This window comes from Podarcis cretensis (genome assembly GCF_951804945.1).
Source record: "Podarcis cretensis genome assembly, chromosome: 2".
In the NCBI taxonomy this organism is placed as follows: Eukaryota; Metazoa; Chordata; class Lepidosauria; order Squamata; family Lacertidae; genus Podarcis; species Podarcis cretensis.
In genome coordinates, this window is record NC_137171.1 from 126,403,447 (window position 1) to 126,430,685 (window position 27,239).

The window sequence follows — 27,239 nt, forward strand, 5'->3', positions numbered from 1 at the left end:
AGTGGTGCTTGAGGTTAAGAACAGTTTCAGGTTAAAAACGGACCTCCGGAACGAGGTAGCACTGTATAGGTACTGCAGTGGCGGGAAGGTAAAAGGCGTTTCTATGCACTCTGGTTTCCATCATGGTGTTCTGTTGCACCAGAAGCAGTTTAGTCCTGCTGGCCACATGACCCTGGAAGCTGTCAGTGGACAAACACTGGCTCCCTCAGCCTGAAGGTGAGATGAGCGCCACAACCCCATAGTCACCTTTGACTGGACTTAACTATCCAGGGGTCCTTTACCTTTTACCACTTTAGCAAAGCCTTTTTGGTTTGGTTGCTGTGCAATCCCTTCCCATTTTAAGTCGCTTGTCTTTCTGAAATATAAAGAAAATGTTGAAGAACAGCAGACCTAGAACCCAACCCCTGTGAAGAATTATCCTCATGATACACAAGTCATTTGATGCCAGGGAAGCCTACTTTGCTTTCTGGCACCTGTTTGAATGGCCCTCCTGCCATTCAAAGTGGCCCCAAACTCACTGCTTTGTTGTGTATTTATATGGGAATGGCCTAGAAACATCTGCCTAGCTCAGAACCTTCCAAGGTTGGCAAAGCTGCATTTTTCCTGACCTGTTTGCCTTGATGCTGCGAAATTCTATAACCTATTCAGAGCTGAAAGGGGAATTAAAAGCACAGGAAGCACATATCCAAAATTTGAATTGTATTAATTCTTTTTGGAAACAGGGAAGCATGTAAGTAAGAAGCAGAATTTGGATTGTACAGGTGCTCCTTGCAACATTATGTAGGGGAAAAAAGATTTTCCCTTTCAGACAGGAATGGTGGGGTGAGGGGACTATACATGGAATAATATGGTATTGAGAAACATAGACAGTGTAACGATCTCAAGCAGGCAAGCAAGCCCTGATAAGAACTGACGAGTCTCTTGCAGTTTTATGATACATTTATTTACAATTCACATCTAGAGCGTGCCTTCGACCCCTACCACTCTTGGCTACAAGTTGATCACTCTGAGTCTCTGCCCTGCAGGACGAAGGGTGCCAAAGTCCAGTCCTTCCTCTCTTGTACTTCTGTTGCATTTTAACCCTTTTAGCTCTTCTGGTTGGGGGAGAAGGTGGGTGAACTCCCCACTCTCCGTTATGAAACGAAGATCCTTCTAAATGCTGTCTCCCTCCTAGTTGCATAGCAACCCCCCTCAATGTCATCTATCTCCTCCCCTCCCTCTGCCTGTGAGCTTTCCAGGTCTGCTGCTCTATCTAACTCAGGGAACTCTTGATGGGGGGGGGGGCGAACTAACCCATTCCTGTTCTGTCTGTGGTTGCATTCCCTTGTCTCCAGACTCTGGCTCCCTCTGTACTGGCATTTCTTCATCTCCAGAATCAGACTCTTCCCAGGCGTTCAGTGCAGCCACATCCCTGGCAGACAGTGATGTATCGAATACCTGAGAGCTTTATCAGTATGGTGCAATGCAAATAACTGAGCAAAGCACTCTACAAAAATGGGAGATGAATTCTTCTTATGGGGCGGGGGATGAACTGTTAGTCTTTGTTGCAACTCTGGCTGTTGGTGGTTTGGTGTGTGTGAGGGTGAGGGTGAGGATGTTCTTCTTGAGCCCTGAAGGCAGGGCAGAAACAGCCTGGAATCTCTGGAATGTAAACAGAGTCCTGTGACTCCAAGAGCACTGCACAGTGGCAACACACAGAAACCAACAAAAAACACCTTTTCACAGGTGAGGTTGTGTGGAAATGGGCAGATTTTCCCCCTCCAGGATGGACAAGTGAAGCACTCTGTGAATATTGACCTTTAATTGAAGGAAACAGTTCAAAGACAACAGAGGGAGGTTGAGGACAATCTTTATTGGTGCAGCTCAGAGCAAATTATCCCAAGGCTTAACATCGTTATCACCACAAAATAGCTGAATCTTTACAGAGCAATTAAGAAATCACCAGCTCAGCGGAGACAAAAGCGTCAGGGCAAAAGGAGGAGATGGGCTGTCCCTGGAAATGGACTCATGTTGAGAGGGAGGGGGGAAAGAGGAGGAATAATAGGGGTGTGCACATTTAATTTATTGTTATATTGGGGGGCCGACACCCCTGAATTCCTGGAACCAGTAATGGGTTGAATCTAGGTCTCTGGATCTCCAGATCTAGCAGGGATTCAAAAGCTGGAATACTGATAATGGCTGCTAAGAATGAGACATGAAGAAAGTGGGTGGAGCCCCACCCTGGGGTCCAAATTAGTGAGCAGGGACAAGAGTTTTGAGGATTTCAGTTGCTGTGGCCTGATTGGGGGGGGGGTTTCAGACTGTCTGCAGCCAGCTGGAAGGAGAGTCTCGGAACATGGCTGAGTCCAAAGCTGCTTTGGCCAGGAACCTCTTGGGGTTTTGATGCTGTGAGCCCATCATAGGCTCAGGATGTATATATGTGTGTGTGTGTGTCAATAAACCATATAACCTAAAGACACCAGAGTTTTCACTGCACCTCATTTCCTGGACCCCTGGAACCTCACACCACTCAAAGATTGGGGTGGAGTGTATCAATAGTTGGGAATGCCCACTTTGATCAAGAGGAAGTTGTTGGGACTAATTTGCAACAAGGGGAAACGGGTCTTTGACTTCTATTTTCTCCAGAAGGCAGGTCCTTCCGAGAAGGGGCTTGCTGAAAGTGAGTCAAAGTTTATGAGGAGGAAAACCTACGGGGAAATTCTGTGAGCTCCAGATCCTATCACGTGCCTTTCCAGAAAGCATGCATTGCTGGTTTGACTGCACTTTAAGTATCCTACACGGAAGGGCAGCTGCTTGGAGTGTAGAAGGTTCAGTCCCCGGAACGTTCAAGAAGGGCTAGAAAGACTCACCCTCTGAAACATCAGTTGAGCCACTACCCGTCAGTGTGGGCATATGGGACCAGACCTAGTGCAGACACTGCTGAACTGGATGGACTCGGTCCAAGGCAGTTTCCAGTGACCCTGTGTTCCCAGGTCACACAAGGGGCAGCTGCGGGGGTGGGGGAGCCATCTTAGTCCACAGCAAGATGAGCAACAAAGGAAGTGGGTGTGGGGAACCTTCTCCAGCCCAAGGGCCACATTCTCTTCTGGGGAACCTTCTGGGGGCCACATGCCATTGGTGGGCAGGAGCAGAGCATCAAATGCCAGTGTGAAGTTTTCAGAGGAAACTAGTCTCTGCACAAGCTCACCCTCCCCTCTCCATCCTCCGTCAAAGCAAGCAAGAAACATGATTGGAGTAGAAGGACAAATCCCAGCCAGGCAAAGAGTCTAAAGGAAGGGGCAACACAAAGCTGGGGAGAGTCCCAGGGGCCACATGGAGAGGTTTGGGAGACCACATGGGAAACCTCCCCAATTCAGTTGTGAGGCTCCCCATCTGGGCTTGAAGGACCAGTCCTGGCACTCTGACCAGATTCATGGTTGTTTTCAGGGACAGCTCAGGCTCCTCCAGGGAGATTCAAGGCACAAATTCTCTAGGAGAGAGGTGCATAGAAGGAATCAGGTTGCCATAACTTGCAATCACTGACCGGAAAGAGAAACAGAAAAGGAAACTTTCCCCAAATGACAAGCAAGCAACGGAGGTGGGGGAGGGGTGGACACTGTCGTTCTTGATCTGTGACTCCTTCCATCCACCTTCCAAGGAGGTTTCCACCCTCTGAGCATGGACAGAGGGCAACAGGCAGGAAGAACAGAGCTTCTCCGCATCCCAGGATCTAACTGATGAGTCCTGCAGGCAGAGAAGAGAGAGACAAGCCCATCACTGTGGGGTGAGGAATGGGAAGAAAGGGGCAGAAGAATCCCTGGCAAGATTGGGGGGGACACTCCATGGAGCGGCCATCAGATATTGTGAACTACAATTCCCATCTCCGCCAGTTATGGGCCTGGCAGGGGGGGCTCTGAGGAGGGAAGGAGGCAGAGGGAGGGAGACTTGGCTGGCTTTGGCAGTGGAGAAGTGGAGCTTCAGAAGAGACGAAGGAGATCTGTCTAGATCAGAAATGGGGAACCACGGACCCTGGACCAAATGTGGCCCCAAGGGCCAAACGCCAGCCCTGGTCTCCTCACTTTCCTTGACTGTCTCCCAGGTGGGACATTCCCTTGGAGACACCCTTCCAGGACCTGATATTGGAGTGTGTGCATCAGGGGATGGATTTATCCATAGGAAGCCCTTCCCCTCTGTTCTAAAAGGAAGCCATGGTGGGGGCACAGCAAGCAGCCAGGAGAAGGGGGTTGGGGGAGGAGGAGGAGGATGGAAGAGCAGAGAGGAAAGTTACCTGCAGGCTGAGGAACAGCTTGCCCTGGGAGAGAAAAAAAAGAATAGAAAGATTCAGTCAGCCCCAGATGTCCCCTGAAATAGCTTCTCTGGGAACATGCCCCCCCCCCCCCAAGATCAAGATGACACACTCCAGGCACAGCTAGGAATTCCCCCCCCCCCATTCTGTCCTAAGGAGTATGAGGAGTATGAGGGGTGAAAGAAGAGTCTTTGTAGGAAATAAGTATTTTCTTCCCAATACAGAAAAGACCCTGGAAAACATCTTGCCAACTAATCTCTTCCCCATTACCCAATGCCCCCACCCCACAAACCCTCCCATATTCCTTAGGCTGCCTCCTTTGGGGCTCTGAATTGGCCAGTTTTGATTCTGGGATTTATTTCAGAGACACAAACAGCAAAAAGACCCAAGGGAGATGAATTCTGCCTCCTGACTGTAAGTGTCTCAAAGGCCCTTCGCTCAGCAGGGAGAGAGAGCCTTTGACTTACTGCTGGGACCCGGAAGTCGGACTCTTAAGAGATCCTGCAGGTAATTTTAGTCCTGGAGCCGTTTATGTGATAAAATGATACTCTATTCATAAAATAAAATTTCCTATTTGCTAGATAAGCAAGGGTTAAGGCACACAGAATCTCCTGTATAAATCCTAGACCGCATTCTGTCAGGTCATATCCTCTTGTTTGCACAGGGCAGGAAGAGAACAATAGGAACATATTCATTAATACTTCCTCTCCAAAGCTCAACTCTCTACCATCTTAACTAAGACTACCAATTTTTATTTTAATGCAACTTAGCAGTATTAGTTGGCATACTATTTTATGCTGTGTATGCTGCCTGCAATAAAATGTAAGTAAACATTTCTTTCCATTTATGTGTAGATGTATGGTTCATTCTCTGCAATGTGGGATGAAGAGGGGGAGGTCAACCAACACCAAATTTAATTCCTAATTACTAGTTCTGGGACCAGGAAGCTGCAAAACATCTGTGTCCTTACTCTGCTAAAAGGCTTCAGAGCCAGAGATGCTTTTGAATTTCTCCCTCATATGTTGAATGGGAGGTTTAGGTCTTAATCTACAGATTTAAGCCTCAGACCATCTCCAGAAGTTCGAAAGCACCCCCGGGTGCAAGTAGATAAATAGGGACCGCTTACTAGCGGGAAGGTAAACGGCGTTCCGTGTGCTGCGCTGGCTCGCCAGATGCAGCTTGTCATGCTGGCCATGTGACCCGGAAGTGTCTGCGGACAGCGCTGGCTCCCGGCCTCTAGAGTGAGATGAGCGCACAACCCTAGAGTCTGGCAAGACTGGCCCATACGGGCAGGGGTACCTTTACCTTTACCATCTCCAGAAGAGCTGAGGCTCCATTTGAGACACCAAGAGGGACCTCCTAGGAGTGGAGAAGGAACAGAACCCTCTCCAGAGCCTCTGCCTAAGAAGAGGAGGGGGGCTTGGAGCCCCATCCAGCCCCACATCCAACCCTCCCTCTCCCCCTGGCACCCCACCCTCACCTTTCTTGTTCTTCAGGTAAAGGGCGAGTCCAGTGGCCCCAAAGACCAGCCCCAGCACAATCCCCACAATTCCTGTCCACATCTTGCTCCTGGCAGACTCCGACTGTGGCTCTGAAGAAAGAAAAAGCCATGAGTGAGGAAAGGCAGGCCTGGGATCAGCCCCCTGAGGGGGGAGAAACACATTTAGCCCCCCCCCCCAGGAATGCCCCCCCACTTCCTTGAGCAGTACATGGGTCAGGGCTGGCAAGGCGTCCTACCCCATTTCACCGTGACGGGGCCTTCGAAGCTGGCGTGCTCCACCTGGCAGGTGTAGACGTCTCCACGTTCTGGCTTTGTCTCCAGCATCACCTCAATATGGAAGGTCCAGTCCCCGTTCCGGATGAGGTCCGTGGTCCACACTTTGGGCTCCTCCTTCCCGTTCCTGAACCACTTGATCTCGATCCCCGCAGGGAAGAAGGGGTTGACGGTGCAAATCAGCAGAGTGTTGTGTGGTGAAGATTCAACGTTGTCTGTGGGGGTGATCTTCACCTTGGGCTGGACTGTGGGGGGGGAGGCAAGGGAGATGTGGGAGGAAGGTCAGAGATTTAGGCAGGGAGGGACCTGGAGGCTTCAAGGGAGGGAGGAGAGACCACAGTTAACAGGGGAGGGGGGCTAGCCAGGGTGAAGCCTCTAGGGGGCGCAACTGAGGCTCCCAGCTTGCAGGGGGGGCCTTTCTCTGCCCTCAGCCCCCCTGTGACTCTAGAGTCTAAAAGCATCTGCTGAGCACCAGAGTGATGCTAATCTGCAAGGGGAAGCCGGAAAACCTAGAAAAGTATCTCCCATTCCCTTTCCGCGTGTCTGTTTTTGGAACTGAGTGCTGGAGGGGAGCCTGGTAGCTGAAAATATTAATGAGTGGGTGGGAAGGAAATGGAACATGTTTATAATAATTATTATTTAATCCTGAAGTTATGTAGTTTTGAGATTGTGGGGTCAATTTCTAACCCCCCCCCCCAATTTAAACGCCCGAATTCCCAGGAAAACCTGGACATATGGCGCACAATGTCCATGTCATTTCCATGTCAGGTGTGCAGGAAATGACATGCTAATGTGTCACAATTAATAAATGAGTGAGGTCCAAACAACATCATTTTGTAATTTAAAAATGTTTGTGTTTTCTGTTTCTTTTTTAAAAAATAAATATTTTTATTAGATTTTCCATTAAAAAAAACATTTTTACAAAATTATACATCCATTTTTAACTTAAACCCTTTTTCCAGAACTTTCCTCAGCTTGTCTGATAATTTTCCGTTTATTTTTTATCCTCGTCTCACATTTCCCAGTATTATATTGCACTCAAATACTCTTAATCACATCATATTTTTAAACAATATTTCTAACAGTAATTTCACAGAGCTTCTTGAAAGCCAATGAATGTTATTTGCTCTGTTTTTTCTGCTTGAAATGCGCTCTCTCTCCTCCCCATGAAAGGCTGCCTATTCCCCCCTGCAGCCCCCCACTCTAACGTAGTCCAGCGTTGGACTGTGTCCTGGATTCAAATCCCCCCTGGGCCCTGAGTCTCCTGGGTGTCCCTGACCAGCCCCTCCCCTCAGCCTGGCCTCCCTCACAGGGTCGTTGTGGGGGTGGAATGAGGAGGGGAGAACCATGGACAGAACACCATCTCAAGCTCCTCTGGGGAAACTGTGGGAATGCACAGGCAGTACATGAAGTTTAGGGAAGTTTTTAATGTTTAATGTTCTATTGTGCTTTTAATTCTGTTGGGAGACACCCAGAGTTCCTGGGGAAACCCAGCCAGATGGATGGGGTATAAATAATAATAATAATAAATCATTACTTCTAATCTTGTTGTTGTTATTGTTGTTTGTTGTTGTTTTTATTTTTATTATTATTGTTAGTATTAGTATTATTGTAAATGCTGCAATTTTGTTTTGCAATACCTACAGGTATAGGGCGGGATGCAAATGTAATTAATAATAAATAACTAAAGTAAGAAAGATACCCTCCACGTTGCAATACACGAAATGGGTTATGATGCTTCCAGGGATACACAGAAACTCTGCCTCTGGAGTGGGGCGTCAGGAAAGGCCCCTTTATCTCTCTGGAAAGCGGGAGGGGAGGGGGCCCGGGGGGGCAGCAGCGACAGGGGCGCCGAGGGGGGAAAGTCCCGGGTCCACCCCCAACCCCCGTTTCCCATGACCCCCCACCCCCGATTCTGGACTCACCTTGCCGGGACTGGGAGAATGGCTCGTAGATCCCGTAGTTCTGCCGGCAGAAGCGATCCACTTCGGCCTTCTTCCTCCGCAGGCGGTCCTTGTCCTGGTTCCATGCCTTGACGTCGGGCTCCCCCAGTTCAGCCACAGCCACGAACTTCCCTCGGTCGCTGTCGAAGTAGGAGAGCTCCTGCCGGCCGAAGAAGTATCTATGTAGGAGGCGGATCCGCTGCGTCCCGTTGATGAAGTGGCACTCGCCCTTCGACTGGTACAGGAAATGCTCTGCGGGGGGGGGGAGGGGGGAGAAAGAAATTGGGGACGGACAGAGACTTCCGGTTCCCGGTTGCCTTAAGGGCGCAGATCCCACCAGAGCCGATAGTTGCCCCTGCCTGGCAGGAGAGGGATGTTCCCTCTCTCTCTCTCTCTCTCTCTCTCTCTCTCTCGTGTCACGTGATCCCATGGCGGGGAGACCCCGCCCCCTTGCACCCCCTCCCAAAGGAAAGGGAGAGAGCGGCAGCGAAAGGCCGTTTTGTGGAGAGGGGGCCACAACCTAGGAGAGGAAATCTTGGGAGTGGGAGAGAAACCAGGAAAAGGGGGAGACCCTGAGCAGGGGGGGGAGACGCTTTTCTGCTCTGAATGGGACTTCACTACAACTCCCCCCCCACGAGACCCCCCGCTGCCGGAGACCGGGTTTCACTTTCGCTTTCCCTGCCAGATGGGAGGAAGCGACACCTCTCTACGCAGGAGCACCCAGAGGACCCCAAGGCAGGGGGGCTGGAGATAGGGAGAGGGAACCTTCCACGAGGGGGGGGGGAGCTCAGGGTCCCCTTTGCCCCAGTTTTGCTGCCGTTGTCATGGGCGTAGGCAGGGAGGAGCCAGTCCCCCCCCACACACAATCAATAAACATCAATAAAAATACATAGCAAACTGAGGTTCCCCCTCCTAACAAAAGTCCTGGCTACGCCCATGCCTGTGTTAGAAGCAGAAGAAAGGGATATTTATGCATTATGTGGAGTCCTTTATAGAGTTAACACAGTGGTACCTCAGATTAAGTACTTAATTCCTTCTGGAGGTCCGTACTTAACCTGAAAGTGTTCTTAACCTGAAGCACCACTTTAGCTAATGCGGCCTCCTGCTGCCACTACGCCACCACATCACGATTTCTGTTCTCATCCTGAAGCAAAGTTCTTAACCCGAGGTACTAGGAAATGATGGGAGATAAGTAGACTAAGAATGATGAGGATGATTTTGAGAGACAGGTGAAGAAGCGCTCAGGGCCAGATTGAGCTGCGCTCCCTGCCCCACCCTGTAAAAAAAGTCCCCTAGGGCTGCCTGCCATTAGTTGTCCTGCAGGAAGACTATTTAATATGTTAATATTGTGGTTTTATTAAAATTCAGTTGAATGCTATTTGTAAGTTGCTGGGGTAGGATTTTAATCCTGGAAGGTGGGATATAATTAATTGCAATAAATGAATGCTCTCGCCTTCCCAATTCCAGAAGCCTGAGCTGCTCTTTGTCAGTGGGGGGAGTGTTTCCCCTTCCCTCCTGCCCCTTTGCCCCCCCCCCGTGTCCTGGAAGAAGCAAAGATCCCCCATGGGGAAGCAAGGATTCTTCAACATCAACTTTGCTGTTGTTCCAATGCCTGATTAACTACTCCAGTCCTAACTTAAAAGCGGAAAGCTTAATGCCGGTGGTCAGCAAAAGAGGTTTAAAGACTCTCTCTCAAGGCAAATCTAACAAAATGTAGTATAAACACTGATAACTGCGAAAAACTGGCCTGTGAGCGCTCCAATTGGAGAACAGCCTTTACCAAAGGCGTCATGGGCTTTGAAGACACTCGAACTCAGGACGCAAGGGATCAACTCCCACCTGGAAACCAATGTCCCCACCGAGGAAGGACATGGGGATCCAGAATTGGCCTCCACAGTCACTTACGGACTCCCTGCTAAGATCATAGAATCCTAGAGTTGGAAGGGACCACAAGGGCCATCGAGTCCAACCCCCTGCCAAGCAGGAAACACCATCAGAGCACTCCTGACATATGGTTGTCAAGGCTCTGCTTAAAGACCTCCAAACAAGGAGACTCCACCACACTCCTTGGCAGCAAATTCCACTGTCAAACAGCTCTTACTGTCAGGAAGTTCTTCCTAATGTTTAGGTGGAATCTTCTTTCTTGTAGTTTGGAACCATTGCTCCGTGTCCACTTCTCTGGAGCAGCAGAAAACAACCTTTCTCCCTCCTCTATGTGACATCCTTTTATATATTTGAACATGGCTATCATATCACCCCTTAACATGGAAGACCATCCAGGAGTGATGTTCAAAGGAGCCCCACCGATGGGGGTCCCGCTAAGCGGAGTTTCCTCTTCCTTCTCCCCCCATTGCAGACTCTTGGCTCACCTGGAGGCGCCTCCACGCCCAGCCCCTCCGAAGCGGAGACCACCAGCATGCCCAGCAGGAGCCCCCCCAAGGCCAAAGGCGCAGCGCCGGAGCCCCCCATCCTTCTCTCTTCTTCGCCCCCCAAAGACTCCCCAATGGGACTTTCTCCGCTCAGCCCCGGGGGAAACTAGTGCCCAAGCCCCGCCCACTCCACATCTCCGCCCCGCGAGCGTCCAATCCGCCTCCGAGCCGAGGCAGCGTCATCGGTCGCCAGGCAGGGAACTCCTGGAAAGAGCATTATCAGGGCTCTCTCTGCTCTCGCTCGACCTGCAAGTTCCTCTTTGCCTTCTCAGCTGCTTCTGATGTCTCCATTGTTGTTGCGTCGCGGGTGAATCAAGATCTTCCCCAGAAAACCTTGGGGGGGGGGGTTATAAAGCTTAACATGAATCGGTCAGTTCCATCCAAAACTTTCCTCTGGCAGCAAAAAGGGAAATTTCAGCCTCAGGCTTCAAAACAGAGAGATGCGCTTTTCTTCTGCTGCGTTTAAGCCGCTAAACCTTCGTTCCTTCTTGCATCCGGAAAGAGGAAGGAAGTTTCAAGGGGGGAATAACTCTCTGCTGAGGGAGGGGGGCTGCTCCCCCCTTCGCCCCCCAGCCTGCATCCCTGGCAGCCCCCCAGTAAGGAGACCCCTCCCCCCAATAAAAGCCCCCTCCAGCCCCCAGCTCCCCTTTGCAAGAAACATCCCTGGTGTCTGAGGAGCCCCATGAAGAAACACCCCGGGGGGAGACAGAGAGGAGCCCCCGCAGCCCCTTCCCTGGTGGAGACCCCGCAGCCCCTCTTGGGGAGATCAAGCGGCCCCACCCCAAATATTCGCTGCCCTTTTCCTGCTGCTGTTTTCGCTCCGTCTCCGGCTGAGGCTCCTGCCTGGGGCTGGTTTACCTGGATACAGGCTGGTCATCGCCAGGGCGCTTTCTCATTGGCCGAGCTGGCAGGGACTTTTCTGCTCCGCCAAAGCCGCCCCCTGGCCGCCCCCCTCCGCCCCACAGCCACTTGGAGGGCGAGCATCCAGGAGGAAGGGGCAAGGGACACTTGGGCTTGAGTCGCCCCCCGCCCGCCTCGGCCCAGGAAGAGCTGCAGAGATGGAGCCCCGAGGAGGAGGAAGAGGAGGAGGAGGAAGAAGAGCCCTTTGCTGCCTCTGGGCGACCCTCCTCCTGGCCCCGCCAAGGGGGGCCGGAGCCCTGAAAGGTCGGGGGGCGCAGGAGGGAGGGAGGGGGAGGGGTCCCGGGAGGGGTCCCGGGAGGGGGATTAGGGAGGAATTGGGGAGAAAGATTGCGCCCCTGGGCGTTGCTTGTGGGTCTCTTGGGCTACAGGGAGGAGAAGCCCCCCTCCCCCGACAGGTGCAGAAGCTGCACCCGGGAAGACGGAGGGATGGGGGGAGGGAGGAAAGTGGACCCCCCCCCCACGAAAGAGTGCTGGGAGGTGCGTGGAATGGGGGGATCACGGGCTAGGAGGATTTGGTCGCTCAAATAAGGTGGTCTAGGTTTTGTTTTAAAAAAAGGAAGGGGAAAACGGGGCGAAAACAGCATCCCCCCCACCTACCTTAAAAGATCGGAATCTGTGCCTTTCCTGTTACAAGGAGGAAAAGGGAAATAAAACAAGAATTATTATTCCTCTCTGTGGGCTCGGCTGCCACAGAGACCTGCCTGGTCCGGAAGCCCCCAGTGGTCGCCCCCAAAAGAATTCAGCCCCCCACCCCACCCCATAGCCCCCGAAGACAGAGTGGTCTCTCTCCTGGCACAAAAGGGGCCAGAAACTCTGGCGGACTCTAAAAAAACTCGGAGCAAAACCTGCTCTCTTCGGCTGCCCCTTCATAGCAAGGAACCCAGCCGGACGCAAAGGGACTTCACTCCCCAGAAGACGCGATTTAGTCTGAGTGAGTGAGTGAACTCCACAAGGAAGTCGCTTTAGGAAAGGAAAGAGGCGCATGGCCAATGGCTCCGTCTGTGTGTCCAGCAGATTTATCTCTATTAAAAGCAGGACCAAAGTTTGAATTCGAGGCATGAGGCAACTCAAGGGGTGACTGTGGATAATCCACGGTTGAAAGAGGAAATGTAATTATTACTGGTTTCACTTTGGGAACAAAGTGGAGATCTAGGCACATGGAGACATGGATTATTCTCTTAAATGGTTATTCCAACTCCAGTCGCCCACATTCAAGTGCACCCAGGACCACCTTTTGGGGCTTGGAAATGAGGGGATTTTAAAACTGACATATTTGTGTGTTTGGGAGCAGATGAAGCCCCCCCCCCGGTCTTCTTACAGAGCCTTCCTGGTGGTGGCCCCATTCCTAGCAATGGGGTAGGTTCTCCCTCATCCTGCTGCGGGGTCCTAAAGCCTCCCTCTCTCTCTCTCCCACCCTGCAGTGGAGGACACCCTGGTGGAGCTGGACTTCTTCCAGGAGAGCTTCCCTTCGGAGAAGAAGTCCGGGGAGTTCCTGCTGGAGTTTGACAACGAGGAGATCCTGCACGTGGACTGGGAGAAGAAGCAGAACGTCTGGAGGCTGCCGGACTTCCAGCGCTTCACCAGCTTCGAGGTGCAGGGCGCCCTGGCCAACATCGCCGTCATGAAGAACAACATGGAGGTGCTCATGAAGCGAAGCAACCGCACCCGTGCCCTGAACGGTAGGACACGCGAGGGGGGCAGGGGAGAGAGCTGGGGGGCAGGCAGGGGGTGGTCTCTTGGCTTCTGACCCAGAAGACCCTTCAGGACCCCTTTCTGCCTCCCCAGAGGGAACTCTGCTCCAGGGAGCCAGTCCTTGGCTGACTGAGACAGGCTAAAAGGGAAGGGAAACCTGATGGGAGGGGCAGCATTGCACTCTGTACAAGCTCAGAGGCATTCCCAAACCTGAACACCCGGTGCAAAAATACCCAGAGCAGCTAATGTAGGGCACATGGAGTGGGAGATTTTGCAGTCATATCTAACAATGCATATTCTTGCTAGTTAGTATGTGAAGGATTCAAGTCCAAAGAGTTGCACTGGTGACAGAGGGACTGAGACCATAGAAATGTAACTGGTAGAGAGGAATTTGGGTGATGTTATTTCTCCCTGCTCAGGGAGGAAGGAGAAAGTAGTATTTTCTTCTCTCTCTCTTTTTGACCAATGATGGAAGCAGACAGGCGTCCACCTGCTCCAATTTCAGGCGCATGCCTGAAGTTGTTTTTTGCTGTAAATGCAAATATTTTCTCTGTGTTGTTTTAATGCTGTTGGTGCTGAGGATGAATGCTTGACTGTGAGCAAATATATGTTATAAACTAACTTTTCAGCCTGTAGCCTGATTCTTTGATAAACTGGGGGGAACAAAGACACAAAGACACAAAGAGGGAGATCAGCCTAACAGCTAATTGCTATGCTTTCCATTTCTAGACTGCTTAAAACGGGTTTTAATCCCATTTCTTTCTCCCTCTCCTTCCTCAGTTGCTCCTTCGGCCACTGTGTACCCAGAAAATGCCGTGGAACTGGGGGACCCCAATGTCCTCATCTGCTTTGTGGACAGGTTCTCCCCCCCAGTGCTGAACGTCACCTGGCTGAAGAACAACGAGGTGGTCTCCGAGGGCGTGGAGGAGACAGACTTCTACCCCAGCGTGGACAACACTTTCCGCAAGTTCTCCTACCTCCCCTTCGTTCCTCAGCAGGGAGACATCTACGTCTGCCAGGTGGAACACTGGGGCATCCCAGAGGGAAAGATGGAGAAGATCTGGGGTAAGCACTGGGCAGGATTGGGCCTTTTCTCTGGGACATGAACTCAGAAACCCAGATTCATGGCTTATAAGAAACAAGTTCCGGAGATCAGAGTAATTTATGCAAGTGAAGTACACTTGCAGTTTTGCATAATTTATCCTGCTCCTTCTAGCCATAGGAGACAATAAGGTGCTCAGCTGCCTTTTGGGGGTTCCTTGAGTTAGTTTCTCTCAGTTTAACTTAAAAGTGTGCATTAAGGGCTGTGGGGCGGGTGTGTCAGGACTCCTGGGTTTTTTCTTTTGATGAACACACACAGCGAAACAGAGTCCCTCCTTACCTCATCTTCTCTCTCTCCATCCCAGTTTCCAAGGCGCCCTCTCCCATCCCGGAGACGATGGAGAACGTGCTGTGTGCCCTGGGCTTGGCCTTTGGCATCCTGGGCATCATCGCTGGCACCATCCTTTTCTTCAAGGCCATGAGGATGAACGATCGCAGGGGCTTCATGTGAGTCGAACCCGTTTCCCTTCAGGGGCTCAGAGGCAAATGCAAGGGAAGCCAAAATACACAGCAAAGCGGTGGGGTGGGCCTCATCCTGCCCAGAAGGTGCTCGGCCTCCATACTCCCAGCTCACCAGCTCCCTTCTCCTTCCTTTTCAGATAATGGAGGATTCCATTCCTGACAGCCTCTTCCTTAAACCCTCTCAGCTCAGCTCCTTTGCCAAGAGTCTCTTCTGCTACAAATCAGCTGGAAGGAGTTTCTTCCTCCGTGTGCAGCTTATCCTTACAAGCTTTTCAGATAATATGTTTAACTTTCAAGAACAAAGATGCTTAGGCAGACGTACATTACTTTTCTCCATTTTCTGTTTCCCTTTTAGCAAAGAAATTGCTCTCAGACTGTTTAAGTAAATAAGAAAAGTATATGGTTTACTCACATTATAAGTCTTGCCATGGTTCAACATTTACAGCTCCCTCTATGCAGGTTCTGCCTGTGTAGAGGAAAAGATCCCTTCTTCTTCCGCAAAACTTTCCCAATGGCTTCTGTGCAGCCCAATTGCTGTTTTTCAGACATGCTCCCATATTTCCAAAAGCAATGAATAAATATTACAGTTTGTTGATTTGTTTCTAGTGCTGTTTTCTCTGCCTATAAGCTCTGGATATATTTATTATTTTAATACGAAAAGGTGAACCATTGAAGAAATGGGTAGCACTGCAACCAGAGTGGCTACACTGACTCCTCATGTCTCTAGGCCCAGATTCTGGGAGATGATCAGAGATCAGGAGAGCCAGCGCTGGTGCCTCCCTGCCTCTGCCCTGGTCTGCCTGTCTGTCCCCTGCTGGGAACAGGATGCTGGGGCAGGGGGACCCTAAACAGCCTGATGATGCAAGAGGACTCTTCTGGTCTTCAAGGCCTGCTGTGGGTTGTGTGATGCCCCAAACCATTATCCCACAGGACCCGTGGATCCCCACTCTGGGAGAACAGATGAGAGGAACAGAACCGCCCATCCCCCTTGTCCTAAAATGCCTCACCAGATCAAAGCACCTGCTCTTCCTGAGGCGGGAGTGATTTATCGGGGGGAGAGGTAGAAAATGTGCAGAGACCCCCTCCAAATTAAGGATGGATGAATGAAGGTCTTCTTCCAGGGGCAACACCACACTAGAGAGGTGTGTGTTTCAGGACATGCAAGGTCAGGATGTGACCCAGTCAGCCTGGCCAGACCTCCATCATAGGTTGACTGTGTTGCCTGGAACATGCCTTAAAACCCTCAGAGAAGGATTCACTCTTTGCTGGTTTATCTGGTGTTTTCCTTCCTCTCCATATCTTGCCCCTAGTTTTGTGTGCCTCATTAGGATAAATTAATACAAGTTGGATGAGTTCTTCAGCTCTTTCTCTCCACTCCCCCCCCCCCTTGCAAGAGTCTCCAGAAGGTAAATGACACCACCGAGTGGGGTTTGGGAGAGGCGTCCTTCCTGGGGCCAAGACTTGAGCAGGAACATCTCAGAGGCCAACAGACAAGGCCCAGCTTGCTGTGCAATCTCATACTTTCTTCTGGATCTCAGGTGGTGGGATCCAAATTTGCGGGGAGTCAATTAATGCAGAGAGACAGAAGGCAGAGTTTGGCAGAGGGGCAGGGCAGGAGTGCTGTCAGGACAAGACTTGGGGGCAGAAGGCCAGGGCCCCAGTCGGCAGAAGGAGCAGGAGGCCCCTCAAGGCTGCAGGGCTGACTCTCCACATCTGGAAGCAGCTGAAGGAACACATGCTACCAGTAAGGGGGGTAAGAGTCGGAGTCTAGCATGGCCAAGAGACCCCAAGTGGGCAAGAAGGGGCCCCTGAGCAGTGATCCTTCCCTATGGCAACATTCCTCAGATCTGGGATAAGTCTGGCCTGGTGCAAGTGAACAGGGGCCTCCACAGCAGGAGGGCTGATCCCCAAAAGTCAGAAGTTGGAGAAGGGCTGATCCAGAGGGAAAGAGTTAGGGAGAAAGTGGGGGGCGGGTGGCCTGATCTTTGCAGGCTGTCTTCCTCCTCCTTCCTCCTTCTTGCCTATCAAAGGCTCCTTCTCCCCTTTCGCTGCCCAGGACACAGTCAGAGACCAGCAAGTGCTGCACTCGAAGGGGTTTGGCAACAGCCATGCGTTTCCTGCCCAGCAACTGATGACCAGGCAGCGTCGGGACCTGTGATTGGCCCCATCAAGCCTCCCCTCCAGGAAAGTCCCCAGAAGGACAACACTGTAGACACCCCCACTCCCAAGCAGCAGCAGCAGCAGCAACTCTGCTTTACCCCTCCCCCAACCCTGTTTTGTGCTTCAAGGCAGAAGTGGAGTTTGTGACATTCGGGTTCCCTCGAAACAGGAACTTTTTAAACAAGTAATTAGTTTGTTGGAGCATCTCTGGCTTTAAGACCCGCTTCAAAGAATTACGGGGGGGGGGGGATCTAGAGGCTGTCTTCTCCCCACTGTCAATAATCATCCCGTGTAAAATGTGAAATCCAACACTGTAATTTCTATTTTGGGGCTTAAAGGCTGATACGGAAGGGGGGGGCATGTCTTCTTCACCTTCTTCGCTACAATATATTTGCTCAATTTCTCTAGGACTCCATCACACCCCCCTGTCCAGCATAATCCCTCAAGCAAGGTGTTAAGACCCTAATCCTGTCAAATCGCTCTGTAAAATCCCATGGAATGGCCAAGGCTAGGATATTTCCCTCAGGACGTGTCCAAACCTGTGCCAGCTGTGATGGGTGCCAGGCAACATGGTTAATATGAAAGCCCTAAGTGGATTCACCAGGGATTGCCACTACTGTGAGACCACAGAAGAGCTACCTTGACACCTGAGAACACAAAAATGGCGGGGAACAAAGCAAACTGCATTTTTTTTTTCAGTCAGTAGTGGACCTTCCTGCTAAATGTAAAGCATAGACCACTATTAAACAAAATACGACAGGTGTCCTTTTACGCGATATCCTATATCCAGCTATCTGCATTACTATACTTGCAAATGGCCTTAAGAGGCATGATTTGCAAGTCCCTTTCAGGTTTGCATAAACCCACACCTCTGGTACGGTAGATACCAAGTTATTAGTTAGCGCATATCTATAACACGCATGTACATTGTATTGGTCAGTGTTGCTCCCTCCTTTGCTGCCCTGCTCAACCCACCTCCTTTTCCATTAGGGCCTATTCCCACTCACACGGCACCCCTACCTTCACCGAGATTTAGGGTGCGGAGAAAAGATTTGCAAGTTCTTACAGAACTTTAATGCAAATCTATCTCCGAATGGGGGACTGATACGGAAGGGGGGGGGCATGTCTTCTTCACCTTCTTCGCTACAATATATTTGCTCAATTTCTCTAGGACTCCATCACACACCCCTGTCCAGCATAATCCCTCAAGCAAGGTGTTAAGACCCTAATCCTGTCAAATCGCTCTGATCAGCCTTTCCTCCAGGCAATGTCAGGTAGCAGACTATGCATATTTGGGACCATTGTTTTCTCATCCCCAGGAAGTGTTTATCTGTGCATATCTCCAGCTCTGCATATTCCCCCTCCCTCCTCCATATGTTAATCTGTGTAACCAAACCTCCCTTTAATATATTCATGATGTAATCTGTGTAACCCAACCTCCCTTTAATGTATTCATGACGTGTTTTGCACTGTATTCTGGGACATGGAGGGAGTTTCAAAAACTCATGTCACCCCTTTCTCACTGTTCAATCTTGCCTTGAACCTGTTGCGCAATAAACTTGGATCTTCTGCTGTTTGCTCCTGTCTCCGGCTGAGCTCATTTTCCTCCGCAGGGACCCACGGACTTAGTCCGATGAGCTGGGTGGCAGAGCAGCCTCGCACCCAGATTTTGCCGTAACAGATGGCGCCCCAACGTGGGGCTTTGCGGTTCTCCTGTGTTGCTGACCGGGGGCCCCGAAATCTTCAGCCGGCACCAGGCCATTTTGCCTGGGAAGATCCTTTGGACCCCCGGCCATCTTCCGGGCGGTAATCGAAAGCCCCAGGAGTTCAGCCGGGGAGCAAAGAGGGATCCAGCCGGCTTATTCATCAATCCCGGGATCATCATAGAAGACACGTGAGTATAAGGAAAAGGAAAAATCCAGTGCACTGGTGGGAAAGGGGTGGAAATCTCCTGGCAACTGAATTCTCTGCCCTCCTCTCTATCGCTCCTTCTCGCCTGTCTCTTGGTCCAATTGGTGAGAGAGACCGTGGACTGCTGCTCGACCCAAAAGGGGGGTTCTGAGCTCTATCTCTTTCTCCTCTCAAAACCTCCAGCCAGCTGCACCAATTGGGGGTCCGAAAATAAGACGGAGAGACCCGGCTTGAAAAGATAGCCGACTCCCCGCAACGGACTCTCTCAGTTGAAGCAAGGGTCTGGAATTCTTCTTCCGAACTTCCCCAGCGCCCTTACGGAGGGGGCAGGAAGGGGTCTGGCTTTCTGTATCAATCCCAGCCTCACTGGTCAGTGCCACGTAACACGTGTAGCGTGCGTGAACCCGCTTCCAAAAGCAAGGGGGATTTTCGGTTCAAAACTCTATCCAGGGATCACCCGATCTGGCACCGCACGGCGCGGGCGTTCAGTAGGGCCCCTTTTCCTGAGTTTGTGGCGATAGGTAGGAGGTTGCCAGGAGGGATAGCCCATGAGGAATTGGGCAGGATCGGCAGAGTGGAAAAGGACCCCAGGTTATTGACTAAGGAAATAGGAAGGAAATATAAGGAACCGGATAGCTAGAGCTCTTTAAAAACCCACTAAGGAAGTCGCCAAGCGACGAAAGACCCCTCTTTACTATAGCCCCCTGTACAAGTTACCCAAATCCTAATCAACCCCTCTCCTTCTCCCTTCTCTATCCCCCCCCAAAAGAAAACAACAACAAAAGCAACAACAACGCATGCTTATATAAAAGGGTACCCAGTCAACTAAGCATTGTGAGCCCTGCCAGTTTGGTTAACTGGTGGTGTTTGAAGAGGCAAGGAGGCTCTTAAAACCATGTGGGACCTTCCTACTAATTTCACTTAATGAAGCTAAAGGAAGCAGCCCAACTCCTTGCAATAACCAACTAAAGGATGAGAGTATATATGTTTACATGTTGTCTGTTATGTGTGTTGTGTGTTAATACATATATGAGAATATGTATGTTTACATGTTGTCTGTTATGTGTGTTGTCTGTTCCTTCTGTCTCTGACAGACTGCCTTTCTTAAGCGCGCATAGTTTAAACTGCAAGCTTGCTTCAAAATTTAAATCTAAAGAAGCCATGCTGGACCTTATCAGTCCTAAATAAGACAAAATGAGAATGAAGGGTGCAAATGTTTACCCCACCTCTTGCTTTATTTAAGTGGTTATATCAACCGAAATAACCCTATGCTTATAAAATATTCTCTCCCAGATTCTCTTCCTATCTTATCTTAGGAAACTGTTCTTCCTTTAGAGGGTTCTGTATAAAACTGGATACTTTTATTTTCCTCTTCCTTAGTACATGATAGGAGCATTGAGTGTGCTCTCTTCCCCAGTAGTGCCTGTGTACATAAGTATGTGTGTGTCTCTTTGGTAGTACAAATCTTGCTGTGAAATCTTGCTGTGAACCCTATATTTTGGAGGGTTGGACTAGATGACCCTAGGGTCCCTTTCAACTCTCCCAATTTGTGGCTGTGTGGAAGGACATGTGTCCGCAAGCATTGCAGGGTAATTCTTAATTCTGGTGTGGTGATGGAGTTAAAATTCAGCCTAGCTTTGCTCTTTAGTTTTAAAAGGTGAGAGGTGAAGCTGTGATGTTTTGAAGCACAACTGGTAATATCAATTTTGTCTACTATTTAAAAATCAGACTTTAAAGTCAATTCAAAGTTTAAACACATACAAATACATATGGGCCTTGACCAATCCTGTAAATAAAGGGGCAGAAAATTTTTGTCTGCAAATGGGAAGGCCGAAATAACTTAGAATGTTAAAAAAAAAAAAAATCCTATGAATTCTGACTCTCTGGCCATTTTCCCCATATATAAGGGCGTGGCATTGTTCCGCGAATGGCCAGAGGGATATTAGCCCTTTCCTGTACATAAAGGAAGCAGTCGGTTTGCTTGGGCTGAAATTGCTAGCTTTTGTTGGTGAATACTTCAATTGCTGAGTTTCTCTTTTTTGTTTTAAATCTAACCCTCTTTTAAAATCTACTCCTCCTTACCCTTCCCTTATTCAAATTCTAATTTTGCCAAAAGATGCGACATTTCAATAGTATAGAAGATTTGCTGAGACATGAACTCCACACATGCACAGAGACTAGATCAGAGAGAGAGAGGAAGGAGGGGGAACTGTAGAGGGGGGGGAGAGGAGGTTTATGTAAAACTTGGAACCATTGAGAGAAATCACCCTTAATGTGTCCCAAGTTTGAAATCTTAACATGCCAAGTTCTTTTCACAGGTAAATATCAAAGCATTCCACCCCGCAATGGGATTTAAGTCACAGACTTTGTTTATGTGCAATTTTAGAAACAGCATTTCCTGACAGGCTTCTCACATGAAATAATTTTCCCTTTTAACAGGATATGTGAACCCCGATAACAAAGTGTTTGTCCCTTTTTTCCTCCCACAACAACTTTCTTTCTGTTCTGTGAAATCCCTGCTGTAGTAGTGACTTCCATCTCTTTGTGGCTTTGACGCTTTTAAAGTTACAAATAATCTGTTTCCATTTATTTAATCCGTTTTTCCATGGTCTATGAAATTAATCGAAGCATAACCAAACATTGTTTGTGGAATGGTATTTGTTTACCTTTTGCCTGAGCATTTCTTATTAATTCTGTCATTTGGCTAGTTCAAGGTACTTGCACAACTTTAAATTGCCATTAAGTCATTTTCCAGTATTTTGCTATTAACATTCTAGCCGATGTTGTCACATCAAGAAACACTCTTTTATTTTCATTGTTACTTCAGATTTCTTAAAATTCTGTGTCTTAGCATTTATTTATTTTGGTTCCTCATAGGTCATTGTGTGTGTTTGTGTGTGTGTTTTATTATTTTAACTGTGTCTTTTAAGTTCACCCTGCCCTTACAGGATATCACTTCTACAAGTGTGTTACTACAGATCCAATGAAAAGCTTCGCCACCACAACAACAGACACCAAAGTTTTCAAAGTGGCCACAGCTATCTCTTTCAAAGGATATAGACTGCCGGGGGGTGGAGTTGAATTACAAGGACATTTTCTGACTTTTGAACCTCAAGATACATATATAAAATATCCCAATCGTCTCAAGATATGCAACTGGTATTTAATTAGTTTGTTTTGTATTATGTGTTATTACGTAGGAATGTTGAAATGTGTCTGACAGTGTGTCATTTCCACAAATGGGGGGGCTATTTTTGTGGCTATTTTTGTGTGTAAGTGTTTTATGTCTAATGTCTTATTCCTTACACCCCAGTGGAGGATCCGCATGCATTTTATGCCTTTTAACAGATCAGGCTATTATGTAGTCCAATGTTTAGACTTAGATAAATTTATAACCATATTTTGTTGTTTCACCTGGCACTCTGCCAACTTCCCTACCCATTTTAAAAATGTGCTAAAACTCACTTTACCAAGGAGAAGCTTCAGTAAGGTATATATGCTTTGGTTTAGCAGGAATAATCCCTTATAGAGTTAAATTGACTTATTTGGACGAGTGCCCTTTAAGAGTGGTTTTATTTTAACTGATTGGTTTGGGAAGTCGAGAACCATGGGGCAAGATAAATTCAAATTGGACTCAGTTTGAATTGGGCAAGTGTATCCAGGCTGCAATTAGCTTTTGGTCCTTAATGTGCAAGTGAGCAACTTCCCATGACTGCAAGACCAGAGCCTATAATAATAAAATCCCATGGAATGGCCAAGGCTAGGATATTTCCCTCAGGACGTGTCCAAACCTGTGCCAGCTGTGATGGGTGCCAGGCAACATGGTTAATATGAAAGCCCTAAGTGGATTCACCAGGGATTGCCACTACTGTGAGACCACAGAAGAGCTACCTTGACACCTGAGAACACAAAAATGGCGGGGAACAAAGCAAACTGCATTTTTTTTTCCAGTCAGTAGTGGACCTTCCTGCTAAATGTAAAGCATAGACCACTATTAAACAAAATACGACAGGTGTCCTTTTACGCGATATCCTATATCCAGCTATCTGCATTACTATACTTGCAAATGGCCTTAAGAGGCATGATTTGCAAGTCCCTTTCAAGTTTGCATAAACCCACACCTCTGGTACGGTAGATACCAAGTTATTAGTTAGCGCATATCTATAACACGCATGTACATTGTATTGGTCAGTGTTGCTCCCTCCTTTGCTGCCCTGCTCAACCCACCTCCTTTTCCATTAGGGCCTATTCCCACTCACACGGCACCCCTACCTTCACCGAGATTTAGGGTGCGGAGAAAAGATTTGCAAGTTCTTACAGAACTTTAATGCAAATCTATCTCCGAATGGGGGACTGATACGGAAGGGGGGGGGCATGTCTTCTTCACCTTCTTCGCTACAATATATTTGCTCAATTTCTCTAGGACTCCATCACACACCCCTGTCCAGCATAATCCCTCAAGCAAGGTGTTAAGACCCTAATCCTGTCAAATCGCTCTGATCAGCCTTTCCTCCAGGCAATGTCAGGTAGCAGACTATGCATATTTGGGACCATTGTTTTCTCATCCCCAGGAAGTGTTTATCTGTGCATATCTCCAGCTCTGCATATTCCCCCTCCCTCCTCCATATGTTAATCTGTGTAACCAAACCTCCCTTTAATATATTCATGATGTAATCTGTGTAACCCAACCTCCCTTTAATGTATTCATGACGTGTTTTGCACTGTATTCTGGGACATGGAGGGAGTTTCAAAAACTCATGTCACCCCTTTCTCACTGTTCAATCTTGCCTTGAACCTGTTGCGCAATAAACTTGGATCTTCTGCTGTTTGCTCCTGTCTCCGGCTGAGCTCATTTTCCTCCGCAGGGACCCACGGACTTAGTCCGATGAGCTGGGTGGCAGAGCAGCCTAGCACCCAGATTTTTGCCGTAACAAGGCAAAACTGCAAATGGCAGACTCTTCATATTCCAAAAACAACGTTTGCAAGCTGTGGGCTTGTGACTCTGCATTTTGCATTTTGCTTCAAAGAGGAAGGAGGCAATTTTACCACAGCACTCAGCCCCCCCCCCATAGTGGGAATTCTCTGCATCTCGTTTTTCTGAAGGAAAAAATGCTTCGAAAAAGGACCAATCAAATAGGGTGTAAGCATGGGCACAGCTGGGGGGTGGGGGGTAGACAGCTGCCCCCAATCAATAAAAATCAATTCAAATACAAAGCAAACTGAGGTTCTGCCCCCTAACAAAAGGCCTGTCCCCCCAAAAAAAACAATCATGGCTACGCCCACAGTTGCAGGGTATCTGTACATGAGCTTCCAGTCCCATAACTGGATTTGCACATTGGCCCAGTTCCTGGTGGTGGCACAAAAGAGCAGCAACACCTGAGGGCAAAGGCTCAGTTTAAGAGTGGAGGAGTCACTTCCACAGAGAAGGACCTTGGCTGGAGAGAGAGAGGGAGAGAGAGAGAGAGAGAGAGGAGGAAACTCTGGGTCAAGATCTCTTCGGAATACAAGAAGCTCAGGGATGGGCTGCCAGGGGACAAACTGGGTGTGAGAAATGAGGGTTTTGTGGACCCCCAGAGGCACTGAGGCTGTGAACTTCAGATCTTTATTCCACAATGGCTCCCATAGGAGAAAGGACTGCTCCATTGTAGCTGCAGCTTCATGTTTTTGCTGCCCTCTCCCCAATGTGAAGGAGAAGCAGAATAACCTCCCTGCAAGCAGGAAACTGGGGCAACGGCTTGGCCTGCAGCCTTCCTCCCTGCTGTGCTAGATTTCTCCTTGCAGGCAGTGCCAGTATAATTTGGGTGTCCATGCAGCTCCTGCCTGAGGCTGGGAAGGAGGCCTCTTGGAGGAAGAAACAGACCAAGAGGAGGGGGGCAAGGGGGTCCCAGGACAGGAGGGGCAGGATCCAGGCAGTCTGCTCCCTGGTGACAGAAGCAGGACTTCTGGGCCCATAGCACATGTCTCCCTCCCCCACCTCTGCCTCCTTCTGCCCCCTTGTTTCTGGCAGCAGAGGAGACGCTGCAGAAAGGCGCTGGGGGGAGTTTCGCTTCCCCCCACATGGAGGCCTGGAGCACAGCTCAGCATTCAGGGAAATGAAAGAGGGAAGCTGGCCACGATCCAGGAGACGGAGGTCAACCGGGAGCGCAGCAAAACCTCCTCACAGAGAAGTAGCTTCCAGCCCCCCCAGCACAGCCCCCCCATTTCAGCCCAGCAGCAATGGCTTAAGAGGAATTGCCATTTTAGGGAAGGACCCCCTTGGGAATGGCTGAGCTGAATGGAGTGGGGCTGGGCAAGCCCCATAGCATCCTCTGCTAGAGGAATAGGGGCTCCTTGGCTCAAGGTGGGAGGAGATTTCCTTGGAGAGCAGCGTCAGGAGAGCAAAGTGGGTCATCTCTTCCTAAGGCAGGAGGGAGGAGGAAGAGGGGAGAAGGGGCAGAGACCCCTCCAAGTCCTCAAGGCTATGGGGCACAACCCACAGGAGAGGGTGGGGGTGTTTCAGGTCAGCAACGGCCAGGATGTGGCCCAGTCAGGCTGGCCAGACCTCCTTCATGAGTTGGCTGTGGGGCAGAGACAGGTCTCTTCAACCTTTCCAGACCCCAGACCCCCTTTCAAGCCAAACATGCATTTCTCCATCTTTAGATCTGCAAGGTCTCAGGGCTCCTGTTTCAGCCCCCATGGGATCAGGCTGCGACCCACCAGTGGAAGACCAGGGGCACAGAACATGTCCCTGCACCCCCAGGGAAGGGTTCACTGCTTTCGGGGGTCTTGATCTGCTGTTTTCCCTCCTCTCCCCATTCTGCCCCTGTTCTGTGTGCGCCTTGTAGGAATGCCTCCTTCCGAAAATGAATGCAAGTCGAAAGAGTCATCCAGCTCTTCCTCCCCCTGGCAAGAGGCTCCAGGAGGGACATGACCCCCCAGAGAGGGGTTTGGGAGAGGCGTCCCTTCTGGGGCCAAGGCTTCTGCAGGGACATCACAGGGACTGGCAGACAAGGCCCAGCCTGCTGTGCAATATTATACCTTGCAGTTGTCACAGTTTCTTTAGAAGGGGGAATGGGATCCCTTTTGCAGATCCTCTTTCAGCAGAAGAGCAAACATTCTCCTGGATCTCAAGGCAGAAGCAAAGGAGAACCTTCAGCAAAGTATCGTGTGGGGAGGGCAAAGTATCGTGTGGCAGGAGAGCTGCCAGGGCAAGGCTGTGGGGCAGGAGACCAGGGCCCCACTCAGCTGAAAGAGCCGCAGGTCCTGTGAATGTGAAGGGGCCCATTTGCCTTGAAATGGGGCCGTTTGAAGAAGGAGAGTCTGCCAAGGGCACTTGGTCCCAAGAGTCTAAGATCATCAAAGGGCCTCTCCCAAATTTCAAACCTGGTATCTGGAACGGGGACTGCTCCTGGAAGGACCAAGCAGGGGGCTCTGAAGCCTTTTTCCTCCTCAAAGACTCATGGAGTTGGAGGGACCTCAGGGGTCATCTAGTCCAACCCCTACAATCCCTCTCTTCTGCAGACCAACACTGTCTGCCGTTGGTGATGCCTGGGTCTCTTTCCCTCTGAGGAAATCCCTTCTCATCTTTGGATTTTGTAGTGTTTGCTCCCTGTCTTAGGGTGAGCTTGATGGTCCTCCTTCCTCCTCTGCCATCTTTGCCTCTGCCATTACATTGTGAACCACCTGAAATCTACAGTTGAAGTATAGAAATTTTAAGATTAAATGAATACATGTAAATATGCCCCCCCGGGAGTGTTTTCCTCTCCTTTCTCTCCTTTGGAACTCCCTGCCTAATGAAACCAAGAGGCGCCTTCTTCATTTTTCTCTTTTTGGCACCAGATGAAAACATTCTTGCTCAGACAAGCGGACCCAGATGTTGAGGAAGCTGAGGTGGTTTTAATGTGTTTTTGCGTTTGTGCTTTAAAGCACGGTTGCGATTTTTCTCTTGGTTTATCTTTTTGTAAAGCACTTTGAGGTGTTGCTTTTTTCACAATGAACTGATGTATAAATTTTATGAAGTGAAATAAATAAAACTACCCAGAGTGTTTTCCCCTCACCAGCCTCCTGGGATTCTTGGCAGGCTGAGGGGGTTTATGACCCGCCCTCCCCACTAGCAAAAAGTGGTTTAAAAATGGTGTCTGGTCTGCTGCTCTGCTGGCTGACGCTGCCTCCCAGTCTCATCAAGGGGTGCAAAGGGGGTAATGGAGGTTGTGTCAATCCCTCAGGTGGACTGTGGGGGATCAAGTCAGGACCCACCATGGGGGGCACAGGGTCTCCTTCCTCCTTGCTTCCCAACCCCCAAATGCCGGGATTTGGGGCCAAGGAGTGGGGCTGGGAGGTTTGTGGAGGTGCCATCACTTCAGGGGGGACGTGAGGTGGGGCAGGTGGGGGTTTCATCTGGACATCCATCGTGTTTCCCTCTGAGTCCTGAGGGGATACTGGAAATTCCCTCAGACCTTGGTCAACCTTGAGATTGCCTGTCAGTTTCCCCCAGAAACAACAAAGGGGGCAGAGGAGTCGGGGGGCAGGGTGATCCTGGAGAGTTTCTGTGGAGAAAAGGGCGGACATTTCCCCCCTCCCCC

At 49.7% G+C, this 27,239-nt stretch overlaps 2 protein-coding genes across 2 annotated transcripts; one reads left to right on the forward strand and one right to left on the reverse strand.

Moving 5' to 3' along the window:
* Positions 1–1,832: 1,832 nt before the first annotated feature.
* Positions 1,833–10,913, reverse strand: LOC307208932 (H-2 class II histocompatibility antigen, E-S beta chain-like). The gene is given in 7 exon segments (XM_079963974.1): positions 1,833–3,723; positions 4,268–4,291; positions 5,766–5,876; positions 6,023–6,304; positions 7,985–8,254; positions 10,372–10,537; positions 10,540–10,913. Coding segments are annotated over 7 exon segments (942 nt in total). The 5' UTR covers positions 10,615–10,913; the 3' UTR covers positions 1,833–3,709.
* Positions 10,914–11,379: 466 nt separating this feature from the next.
* LOC307208980 (HLA class II histocompatibility antigen, DR alpha chain-like) lies at positions 11,380–15,202 on the forward strand. The gene is made up of 5 exons (XM_079964045.1): positions 11,380–11,595; positions 12,774–13,031; positions 13,825–14,109; positions 14,451–14,592; positions 14,745–15,202. The coding sequence occupies exons 1-5, from the start codon at positions 11,490–11,492 to the stop codon at positions 14,746–14,748; spliced, it is 795 nt and encodes a 264-aa protein (XP_079820171.1). The 5' UTR covers positions 11,380–11,489; the 3' UTR covers positions 14,749–15,202.
* The last annotated feature ends 12,037 nt before the right edge of the window (positions 15,203–27,239 follow it).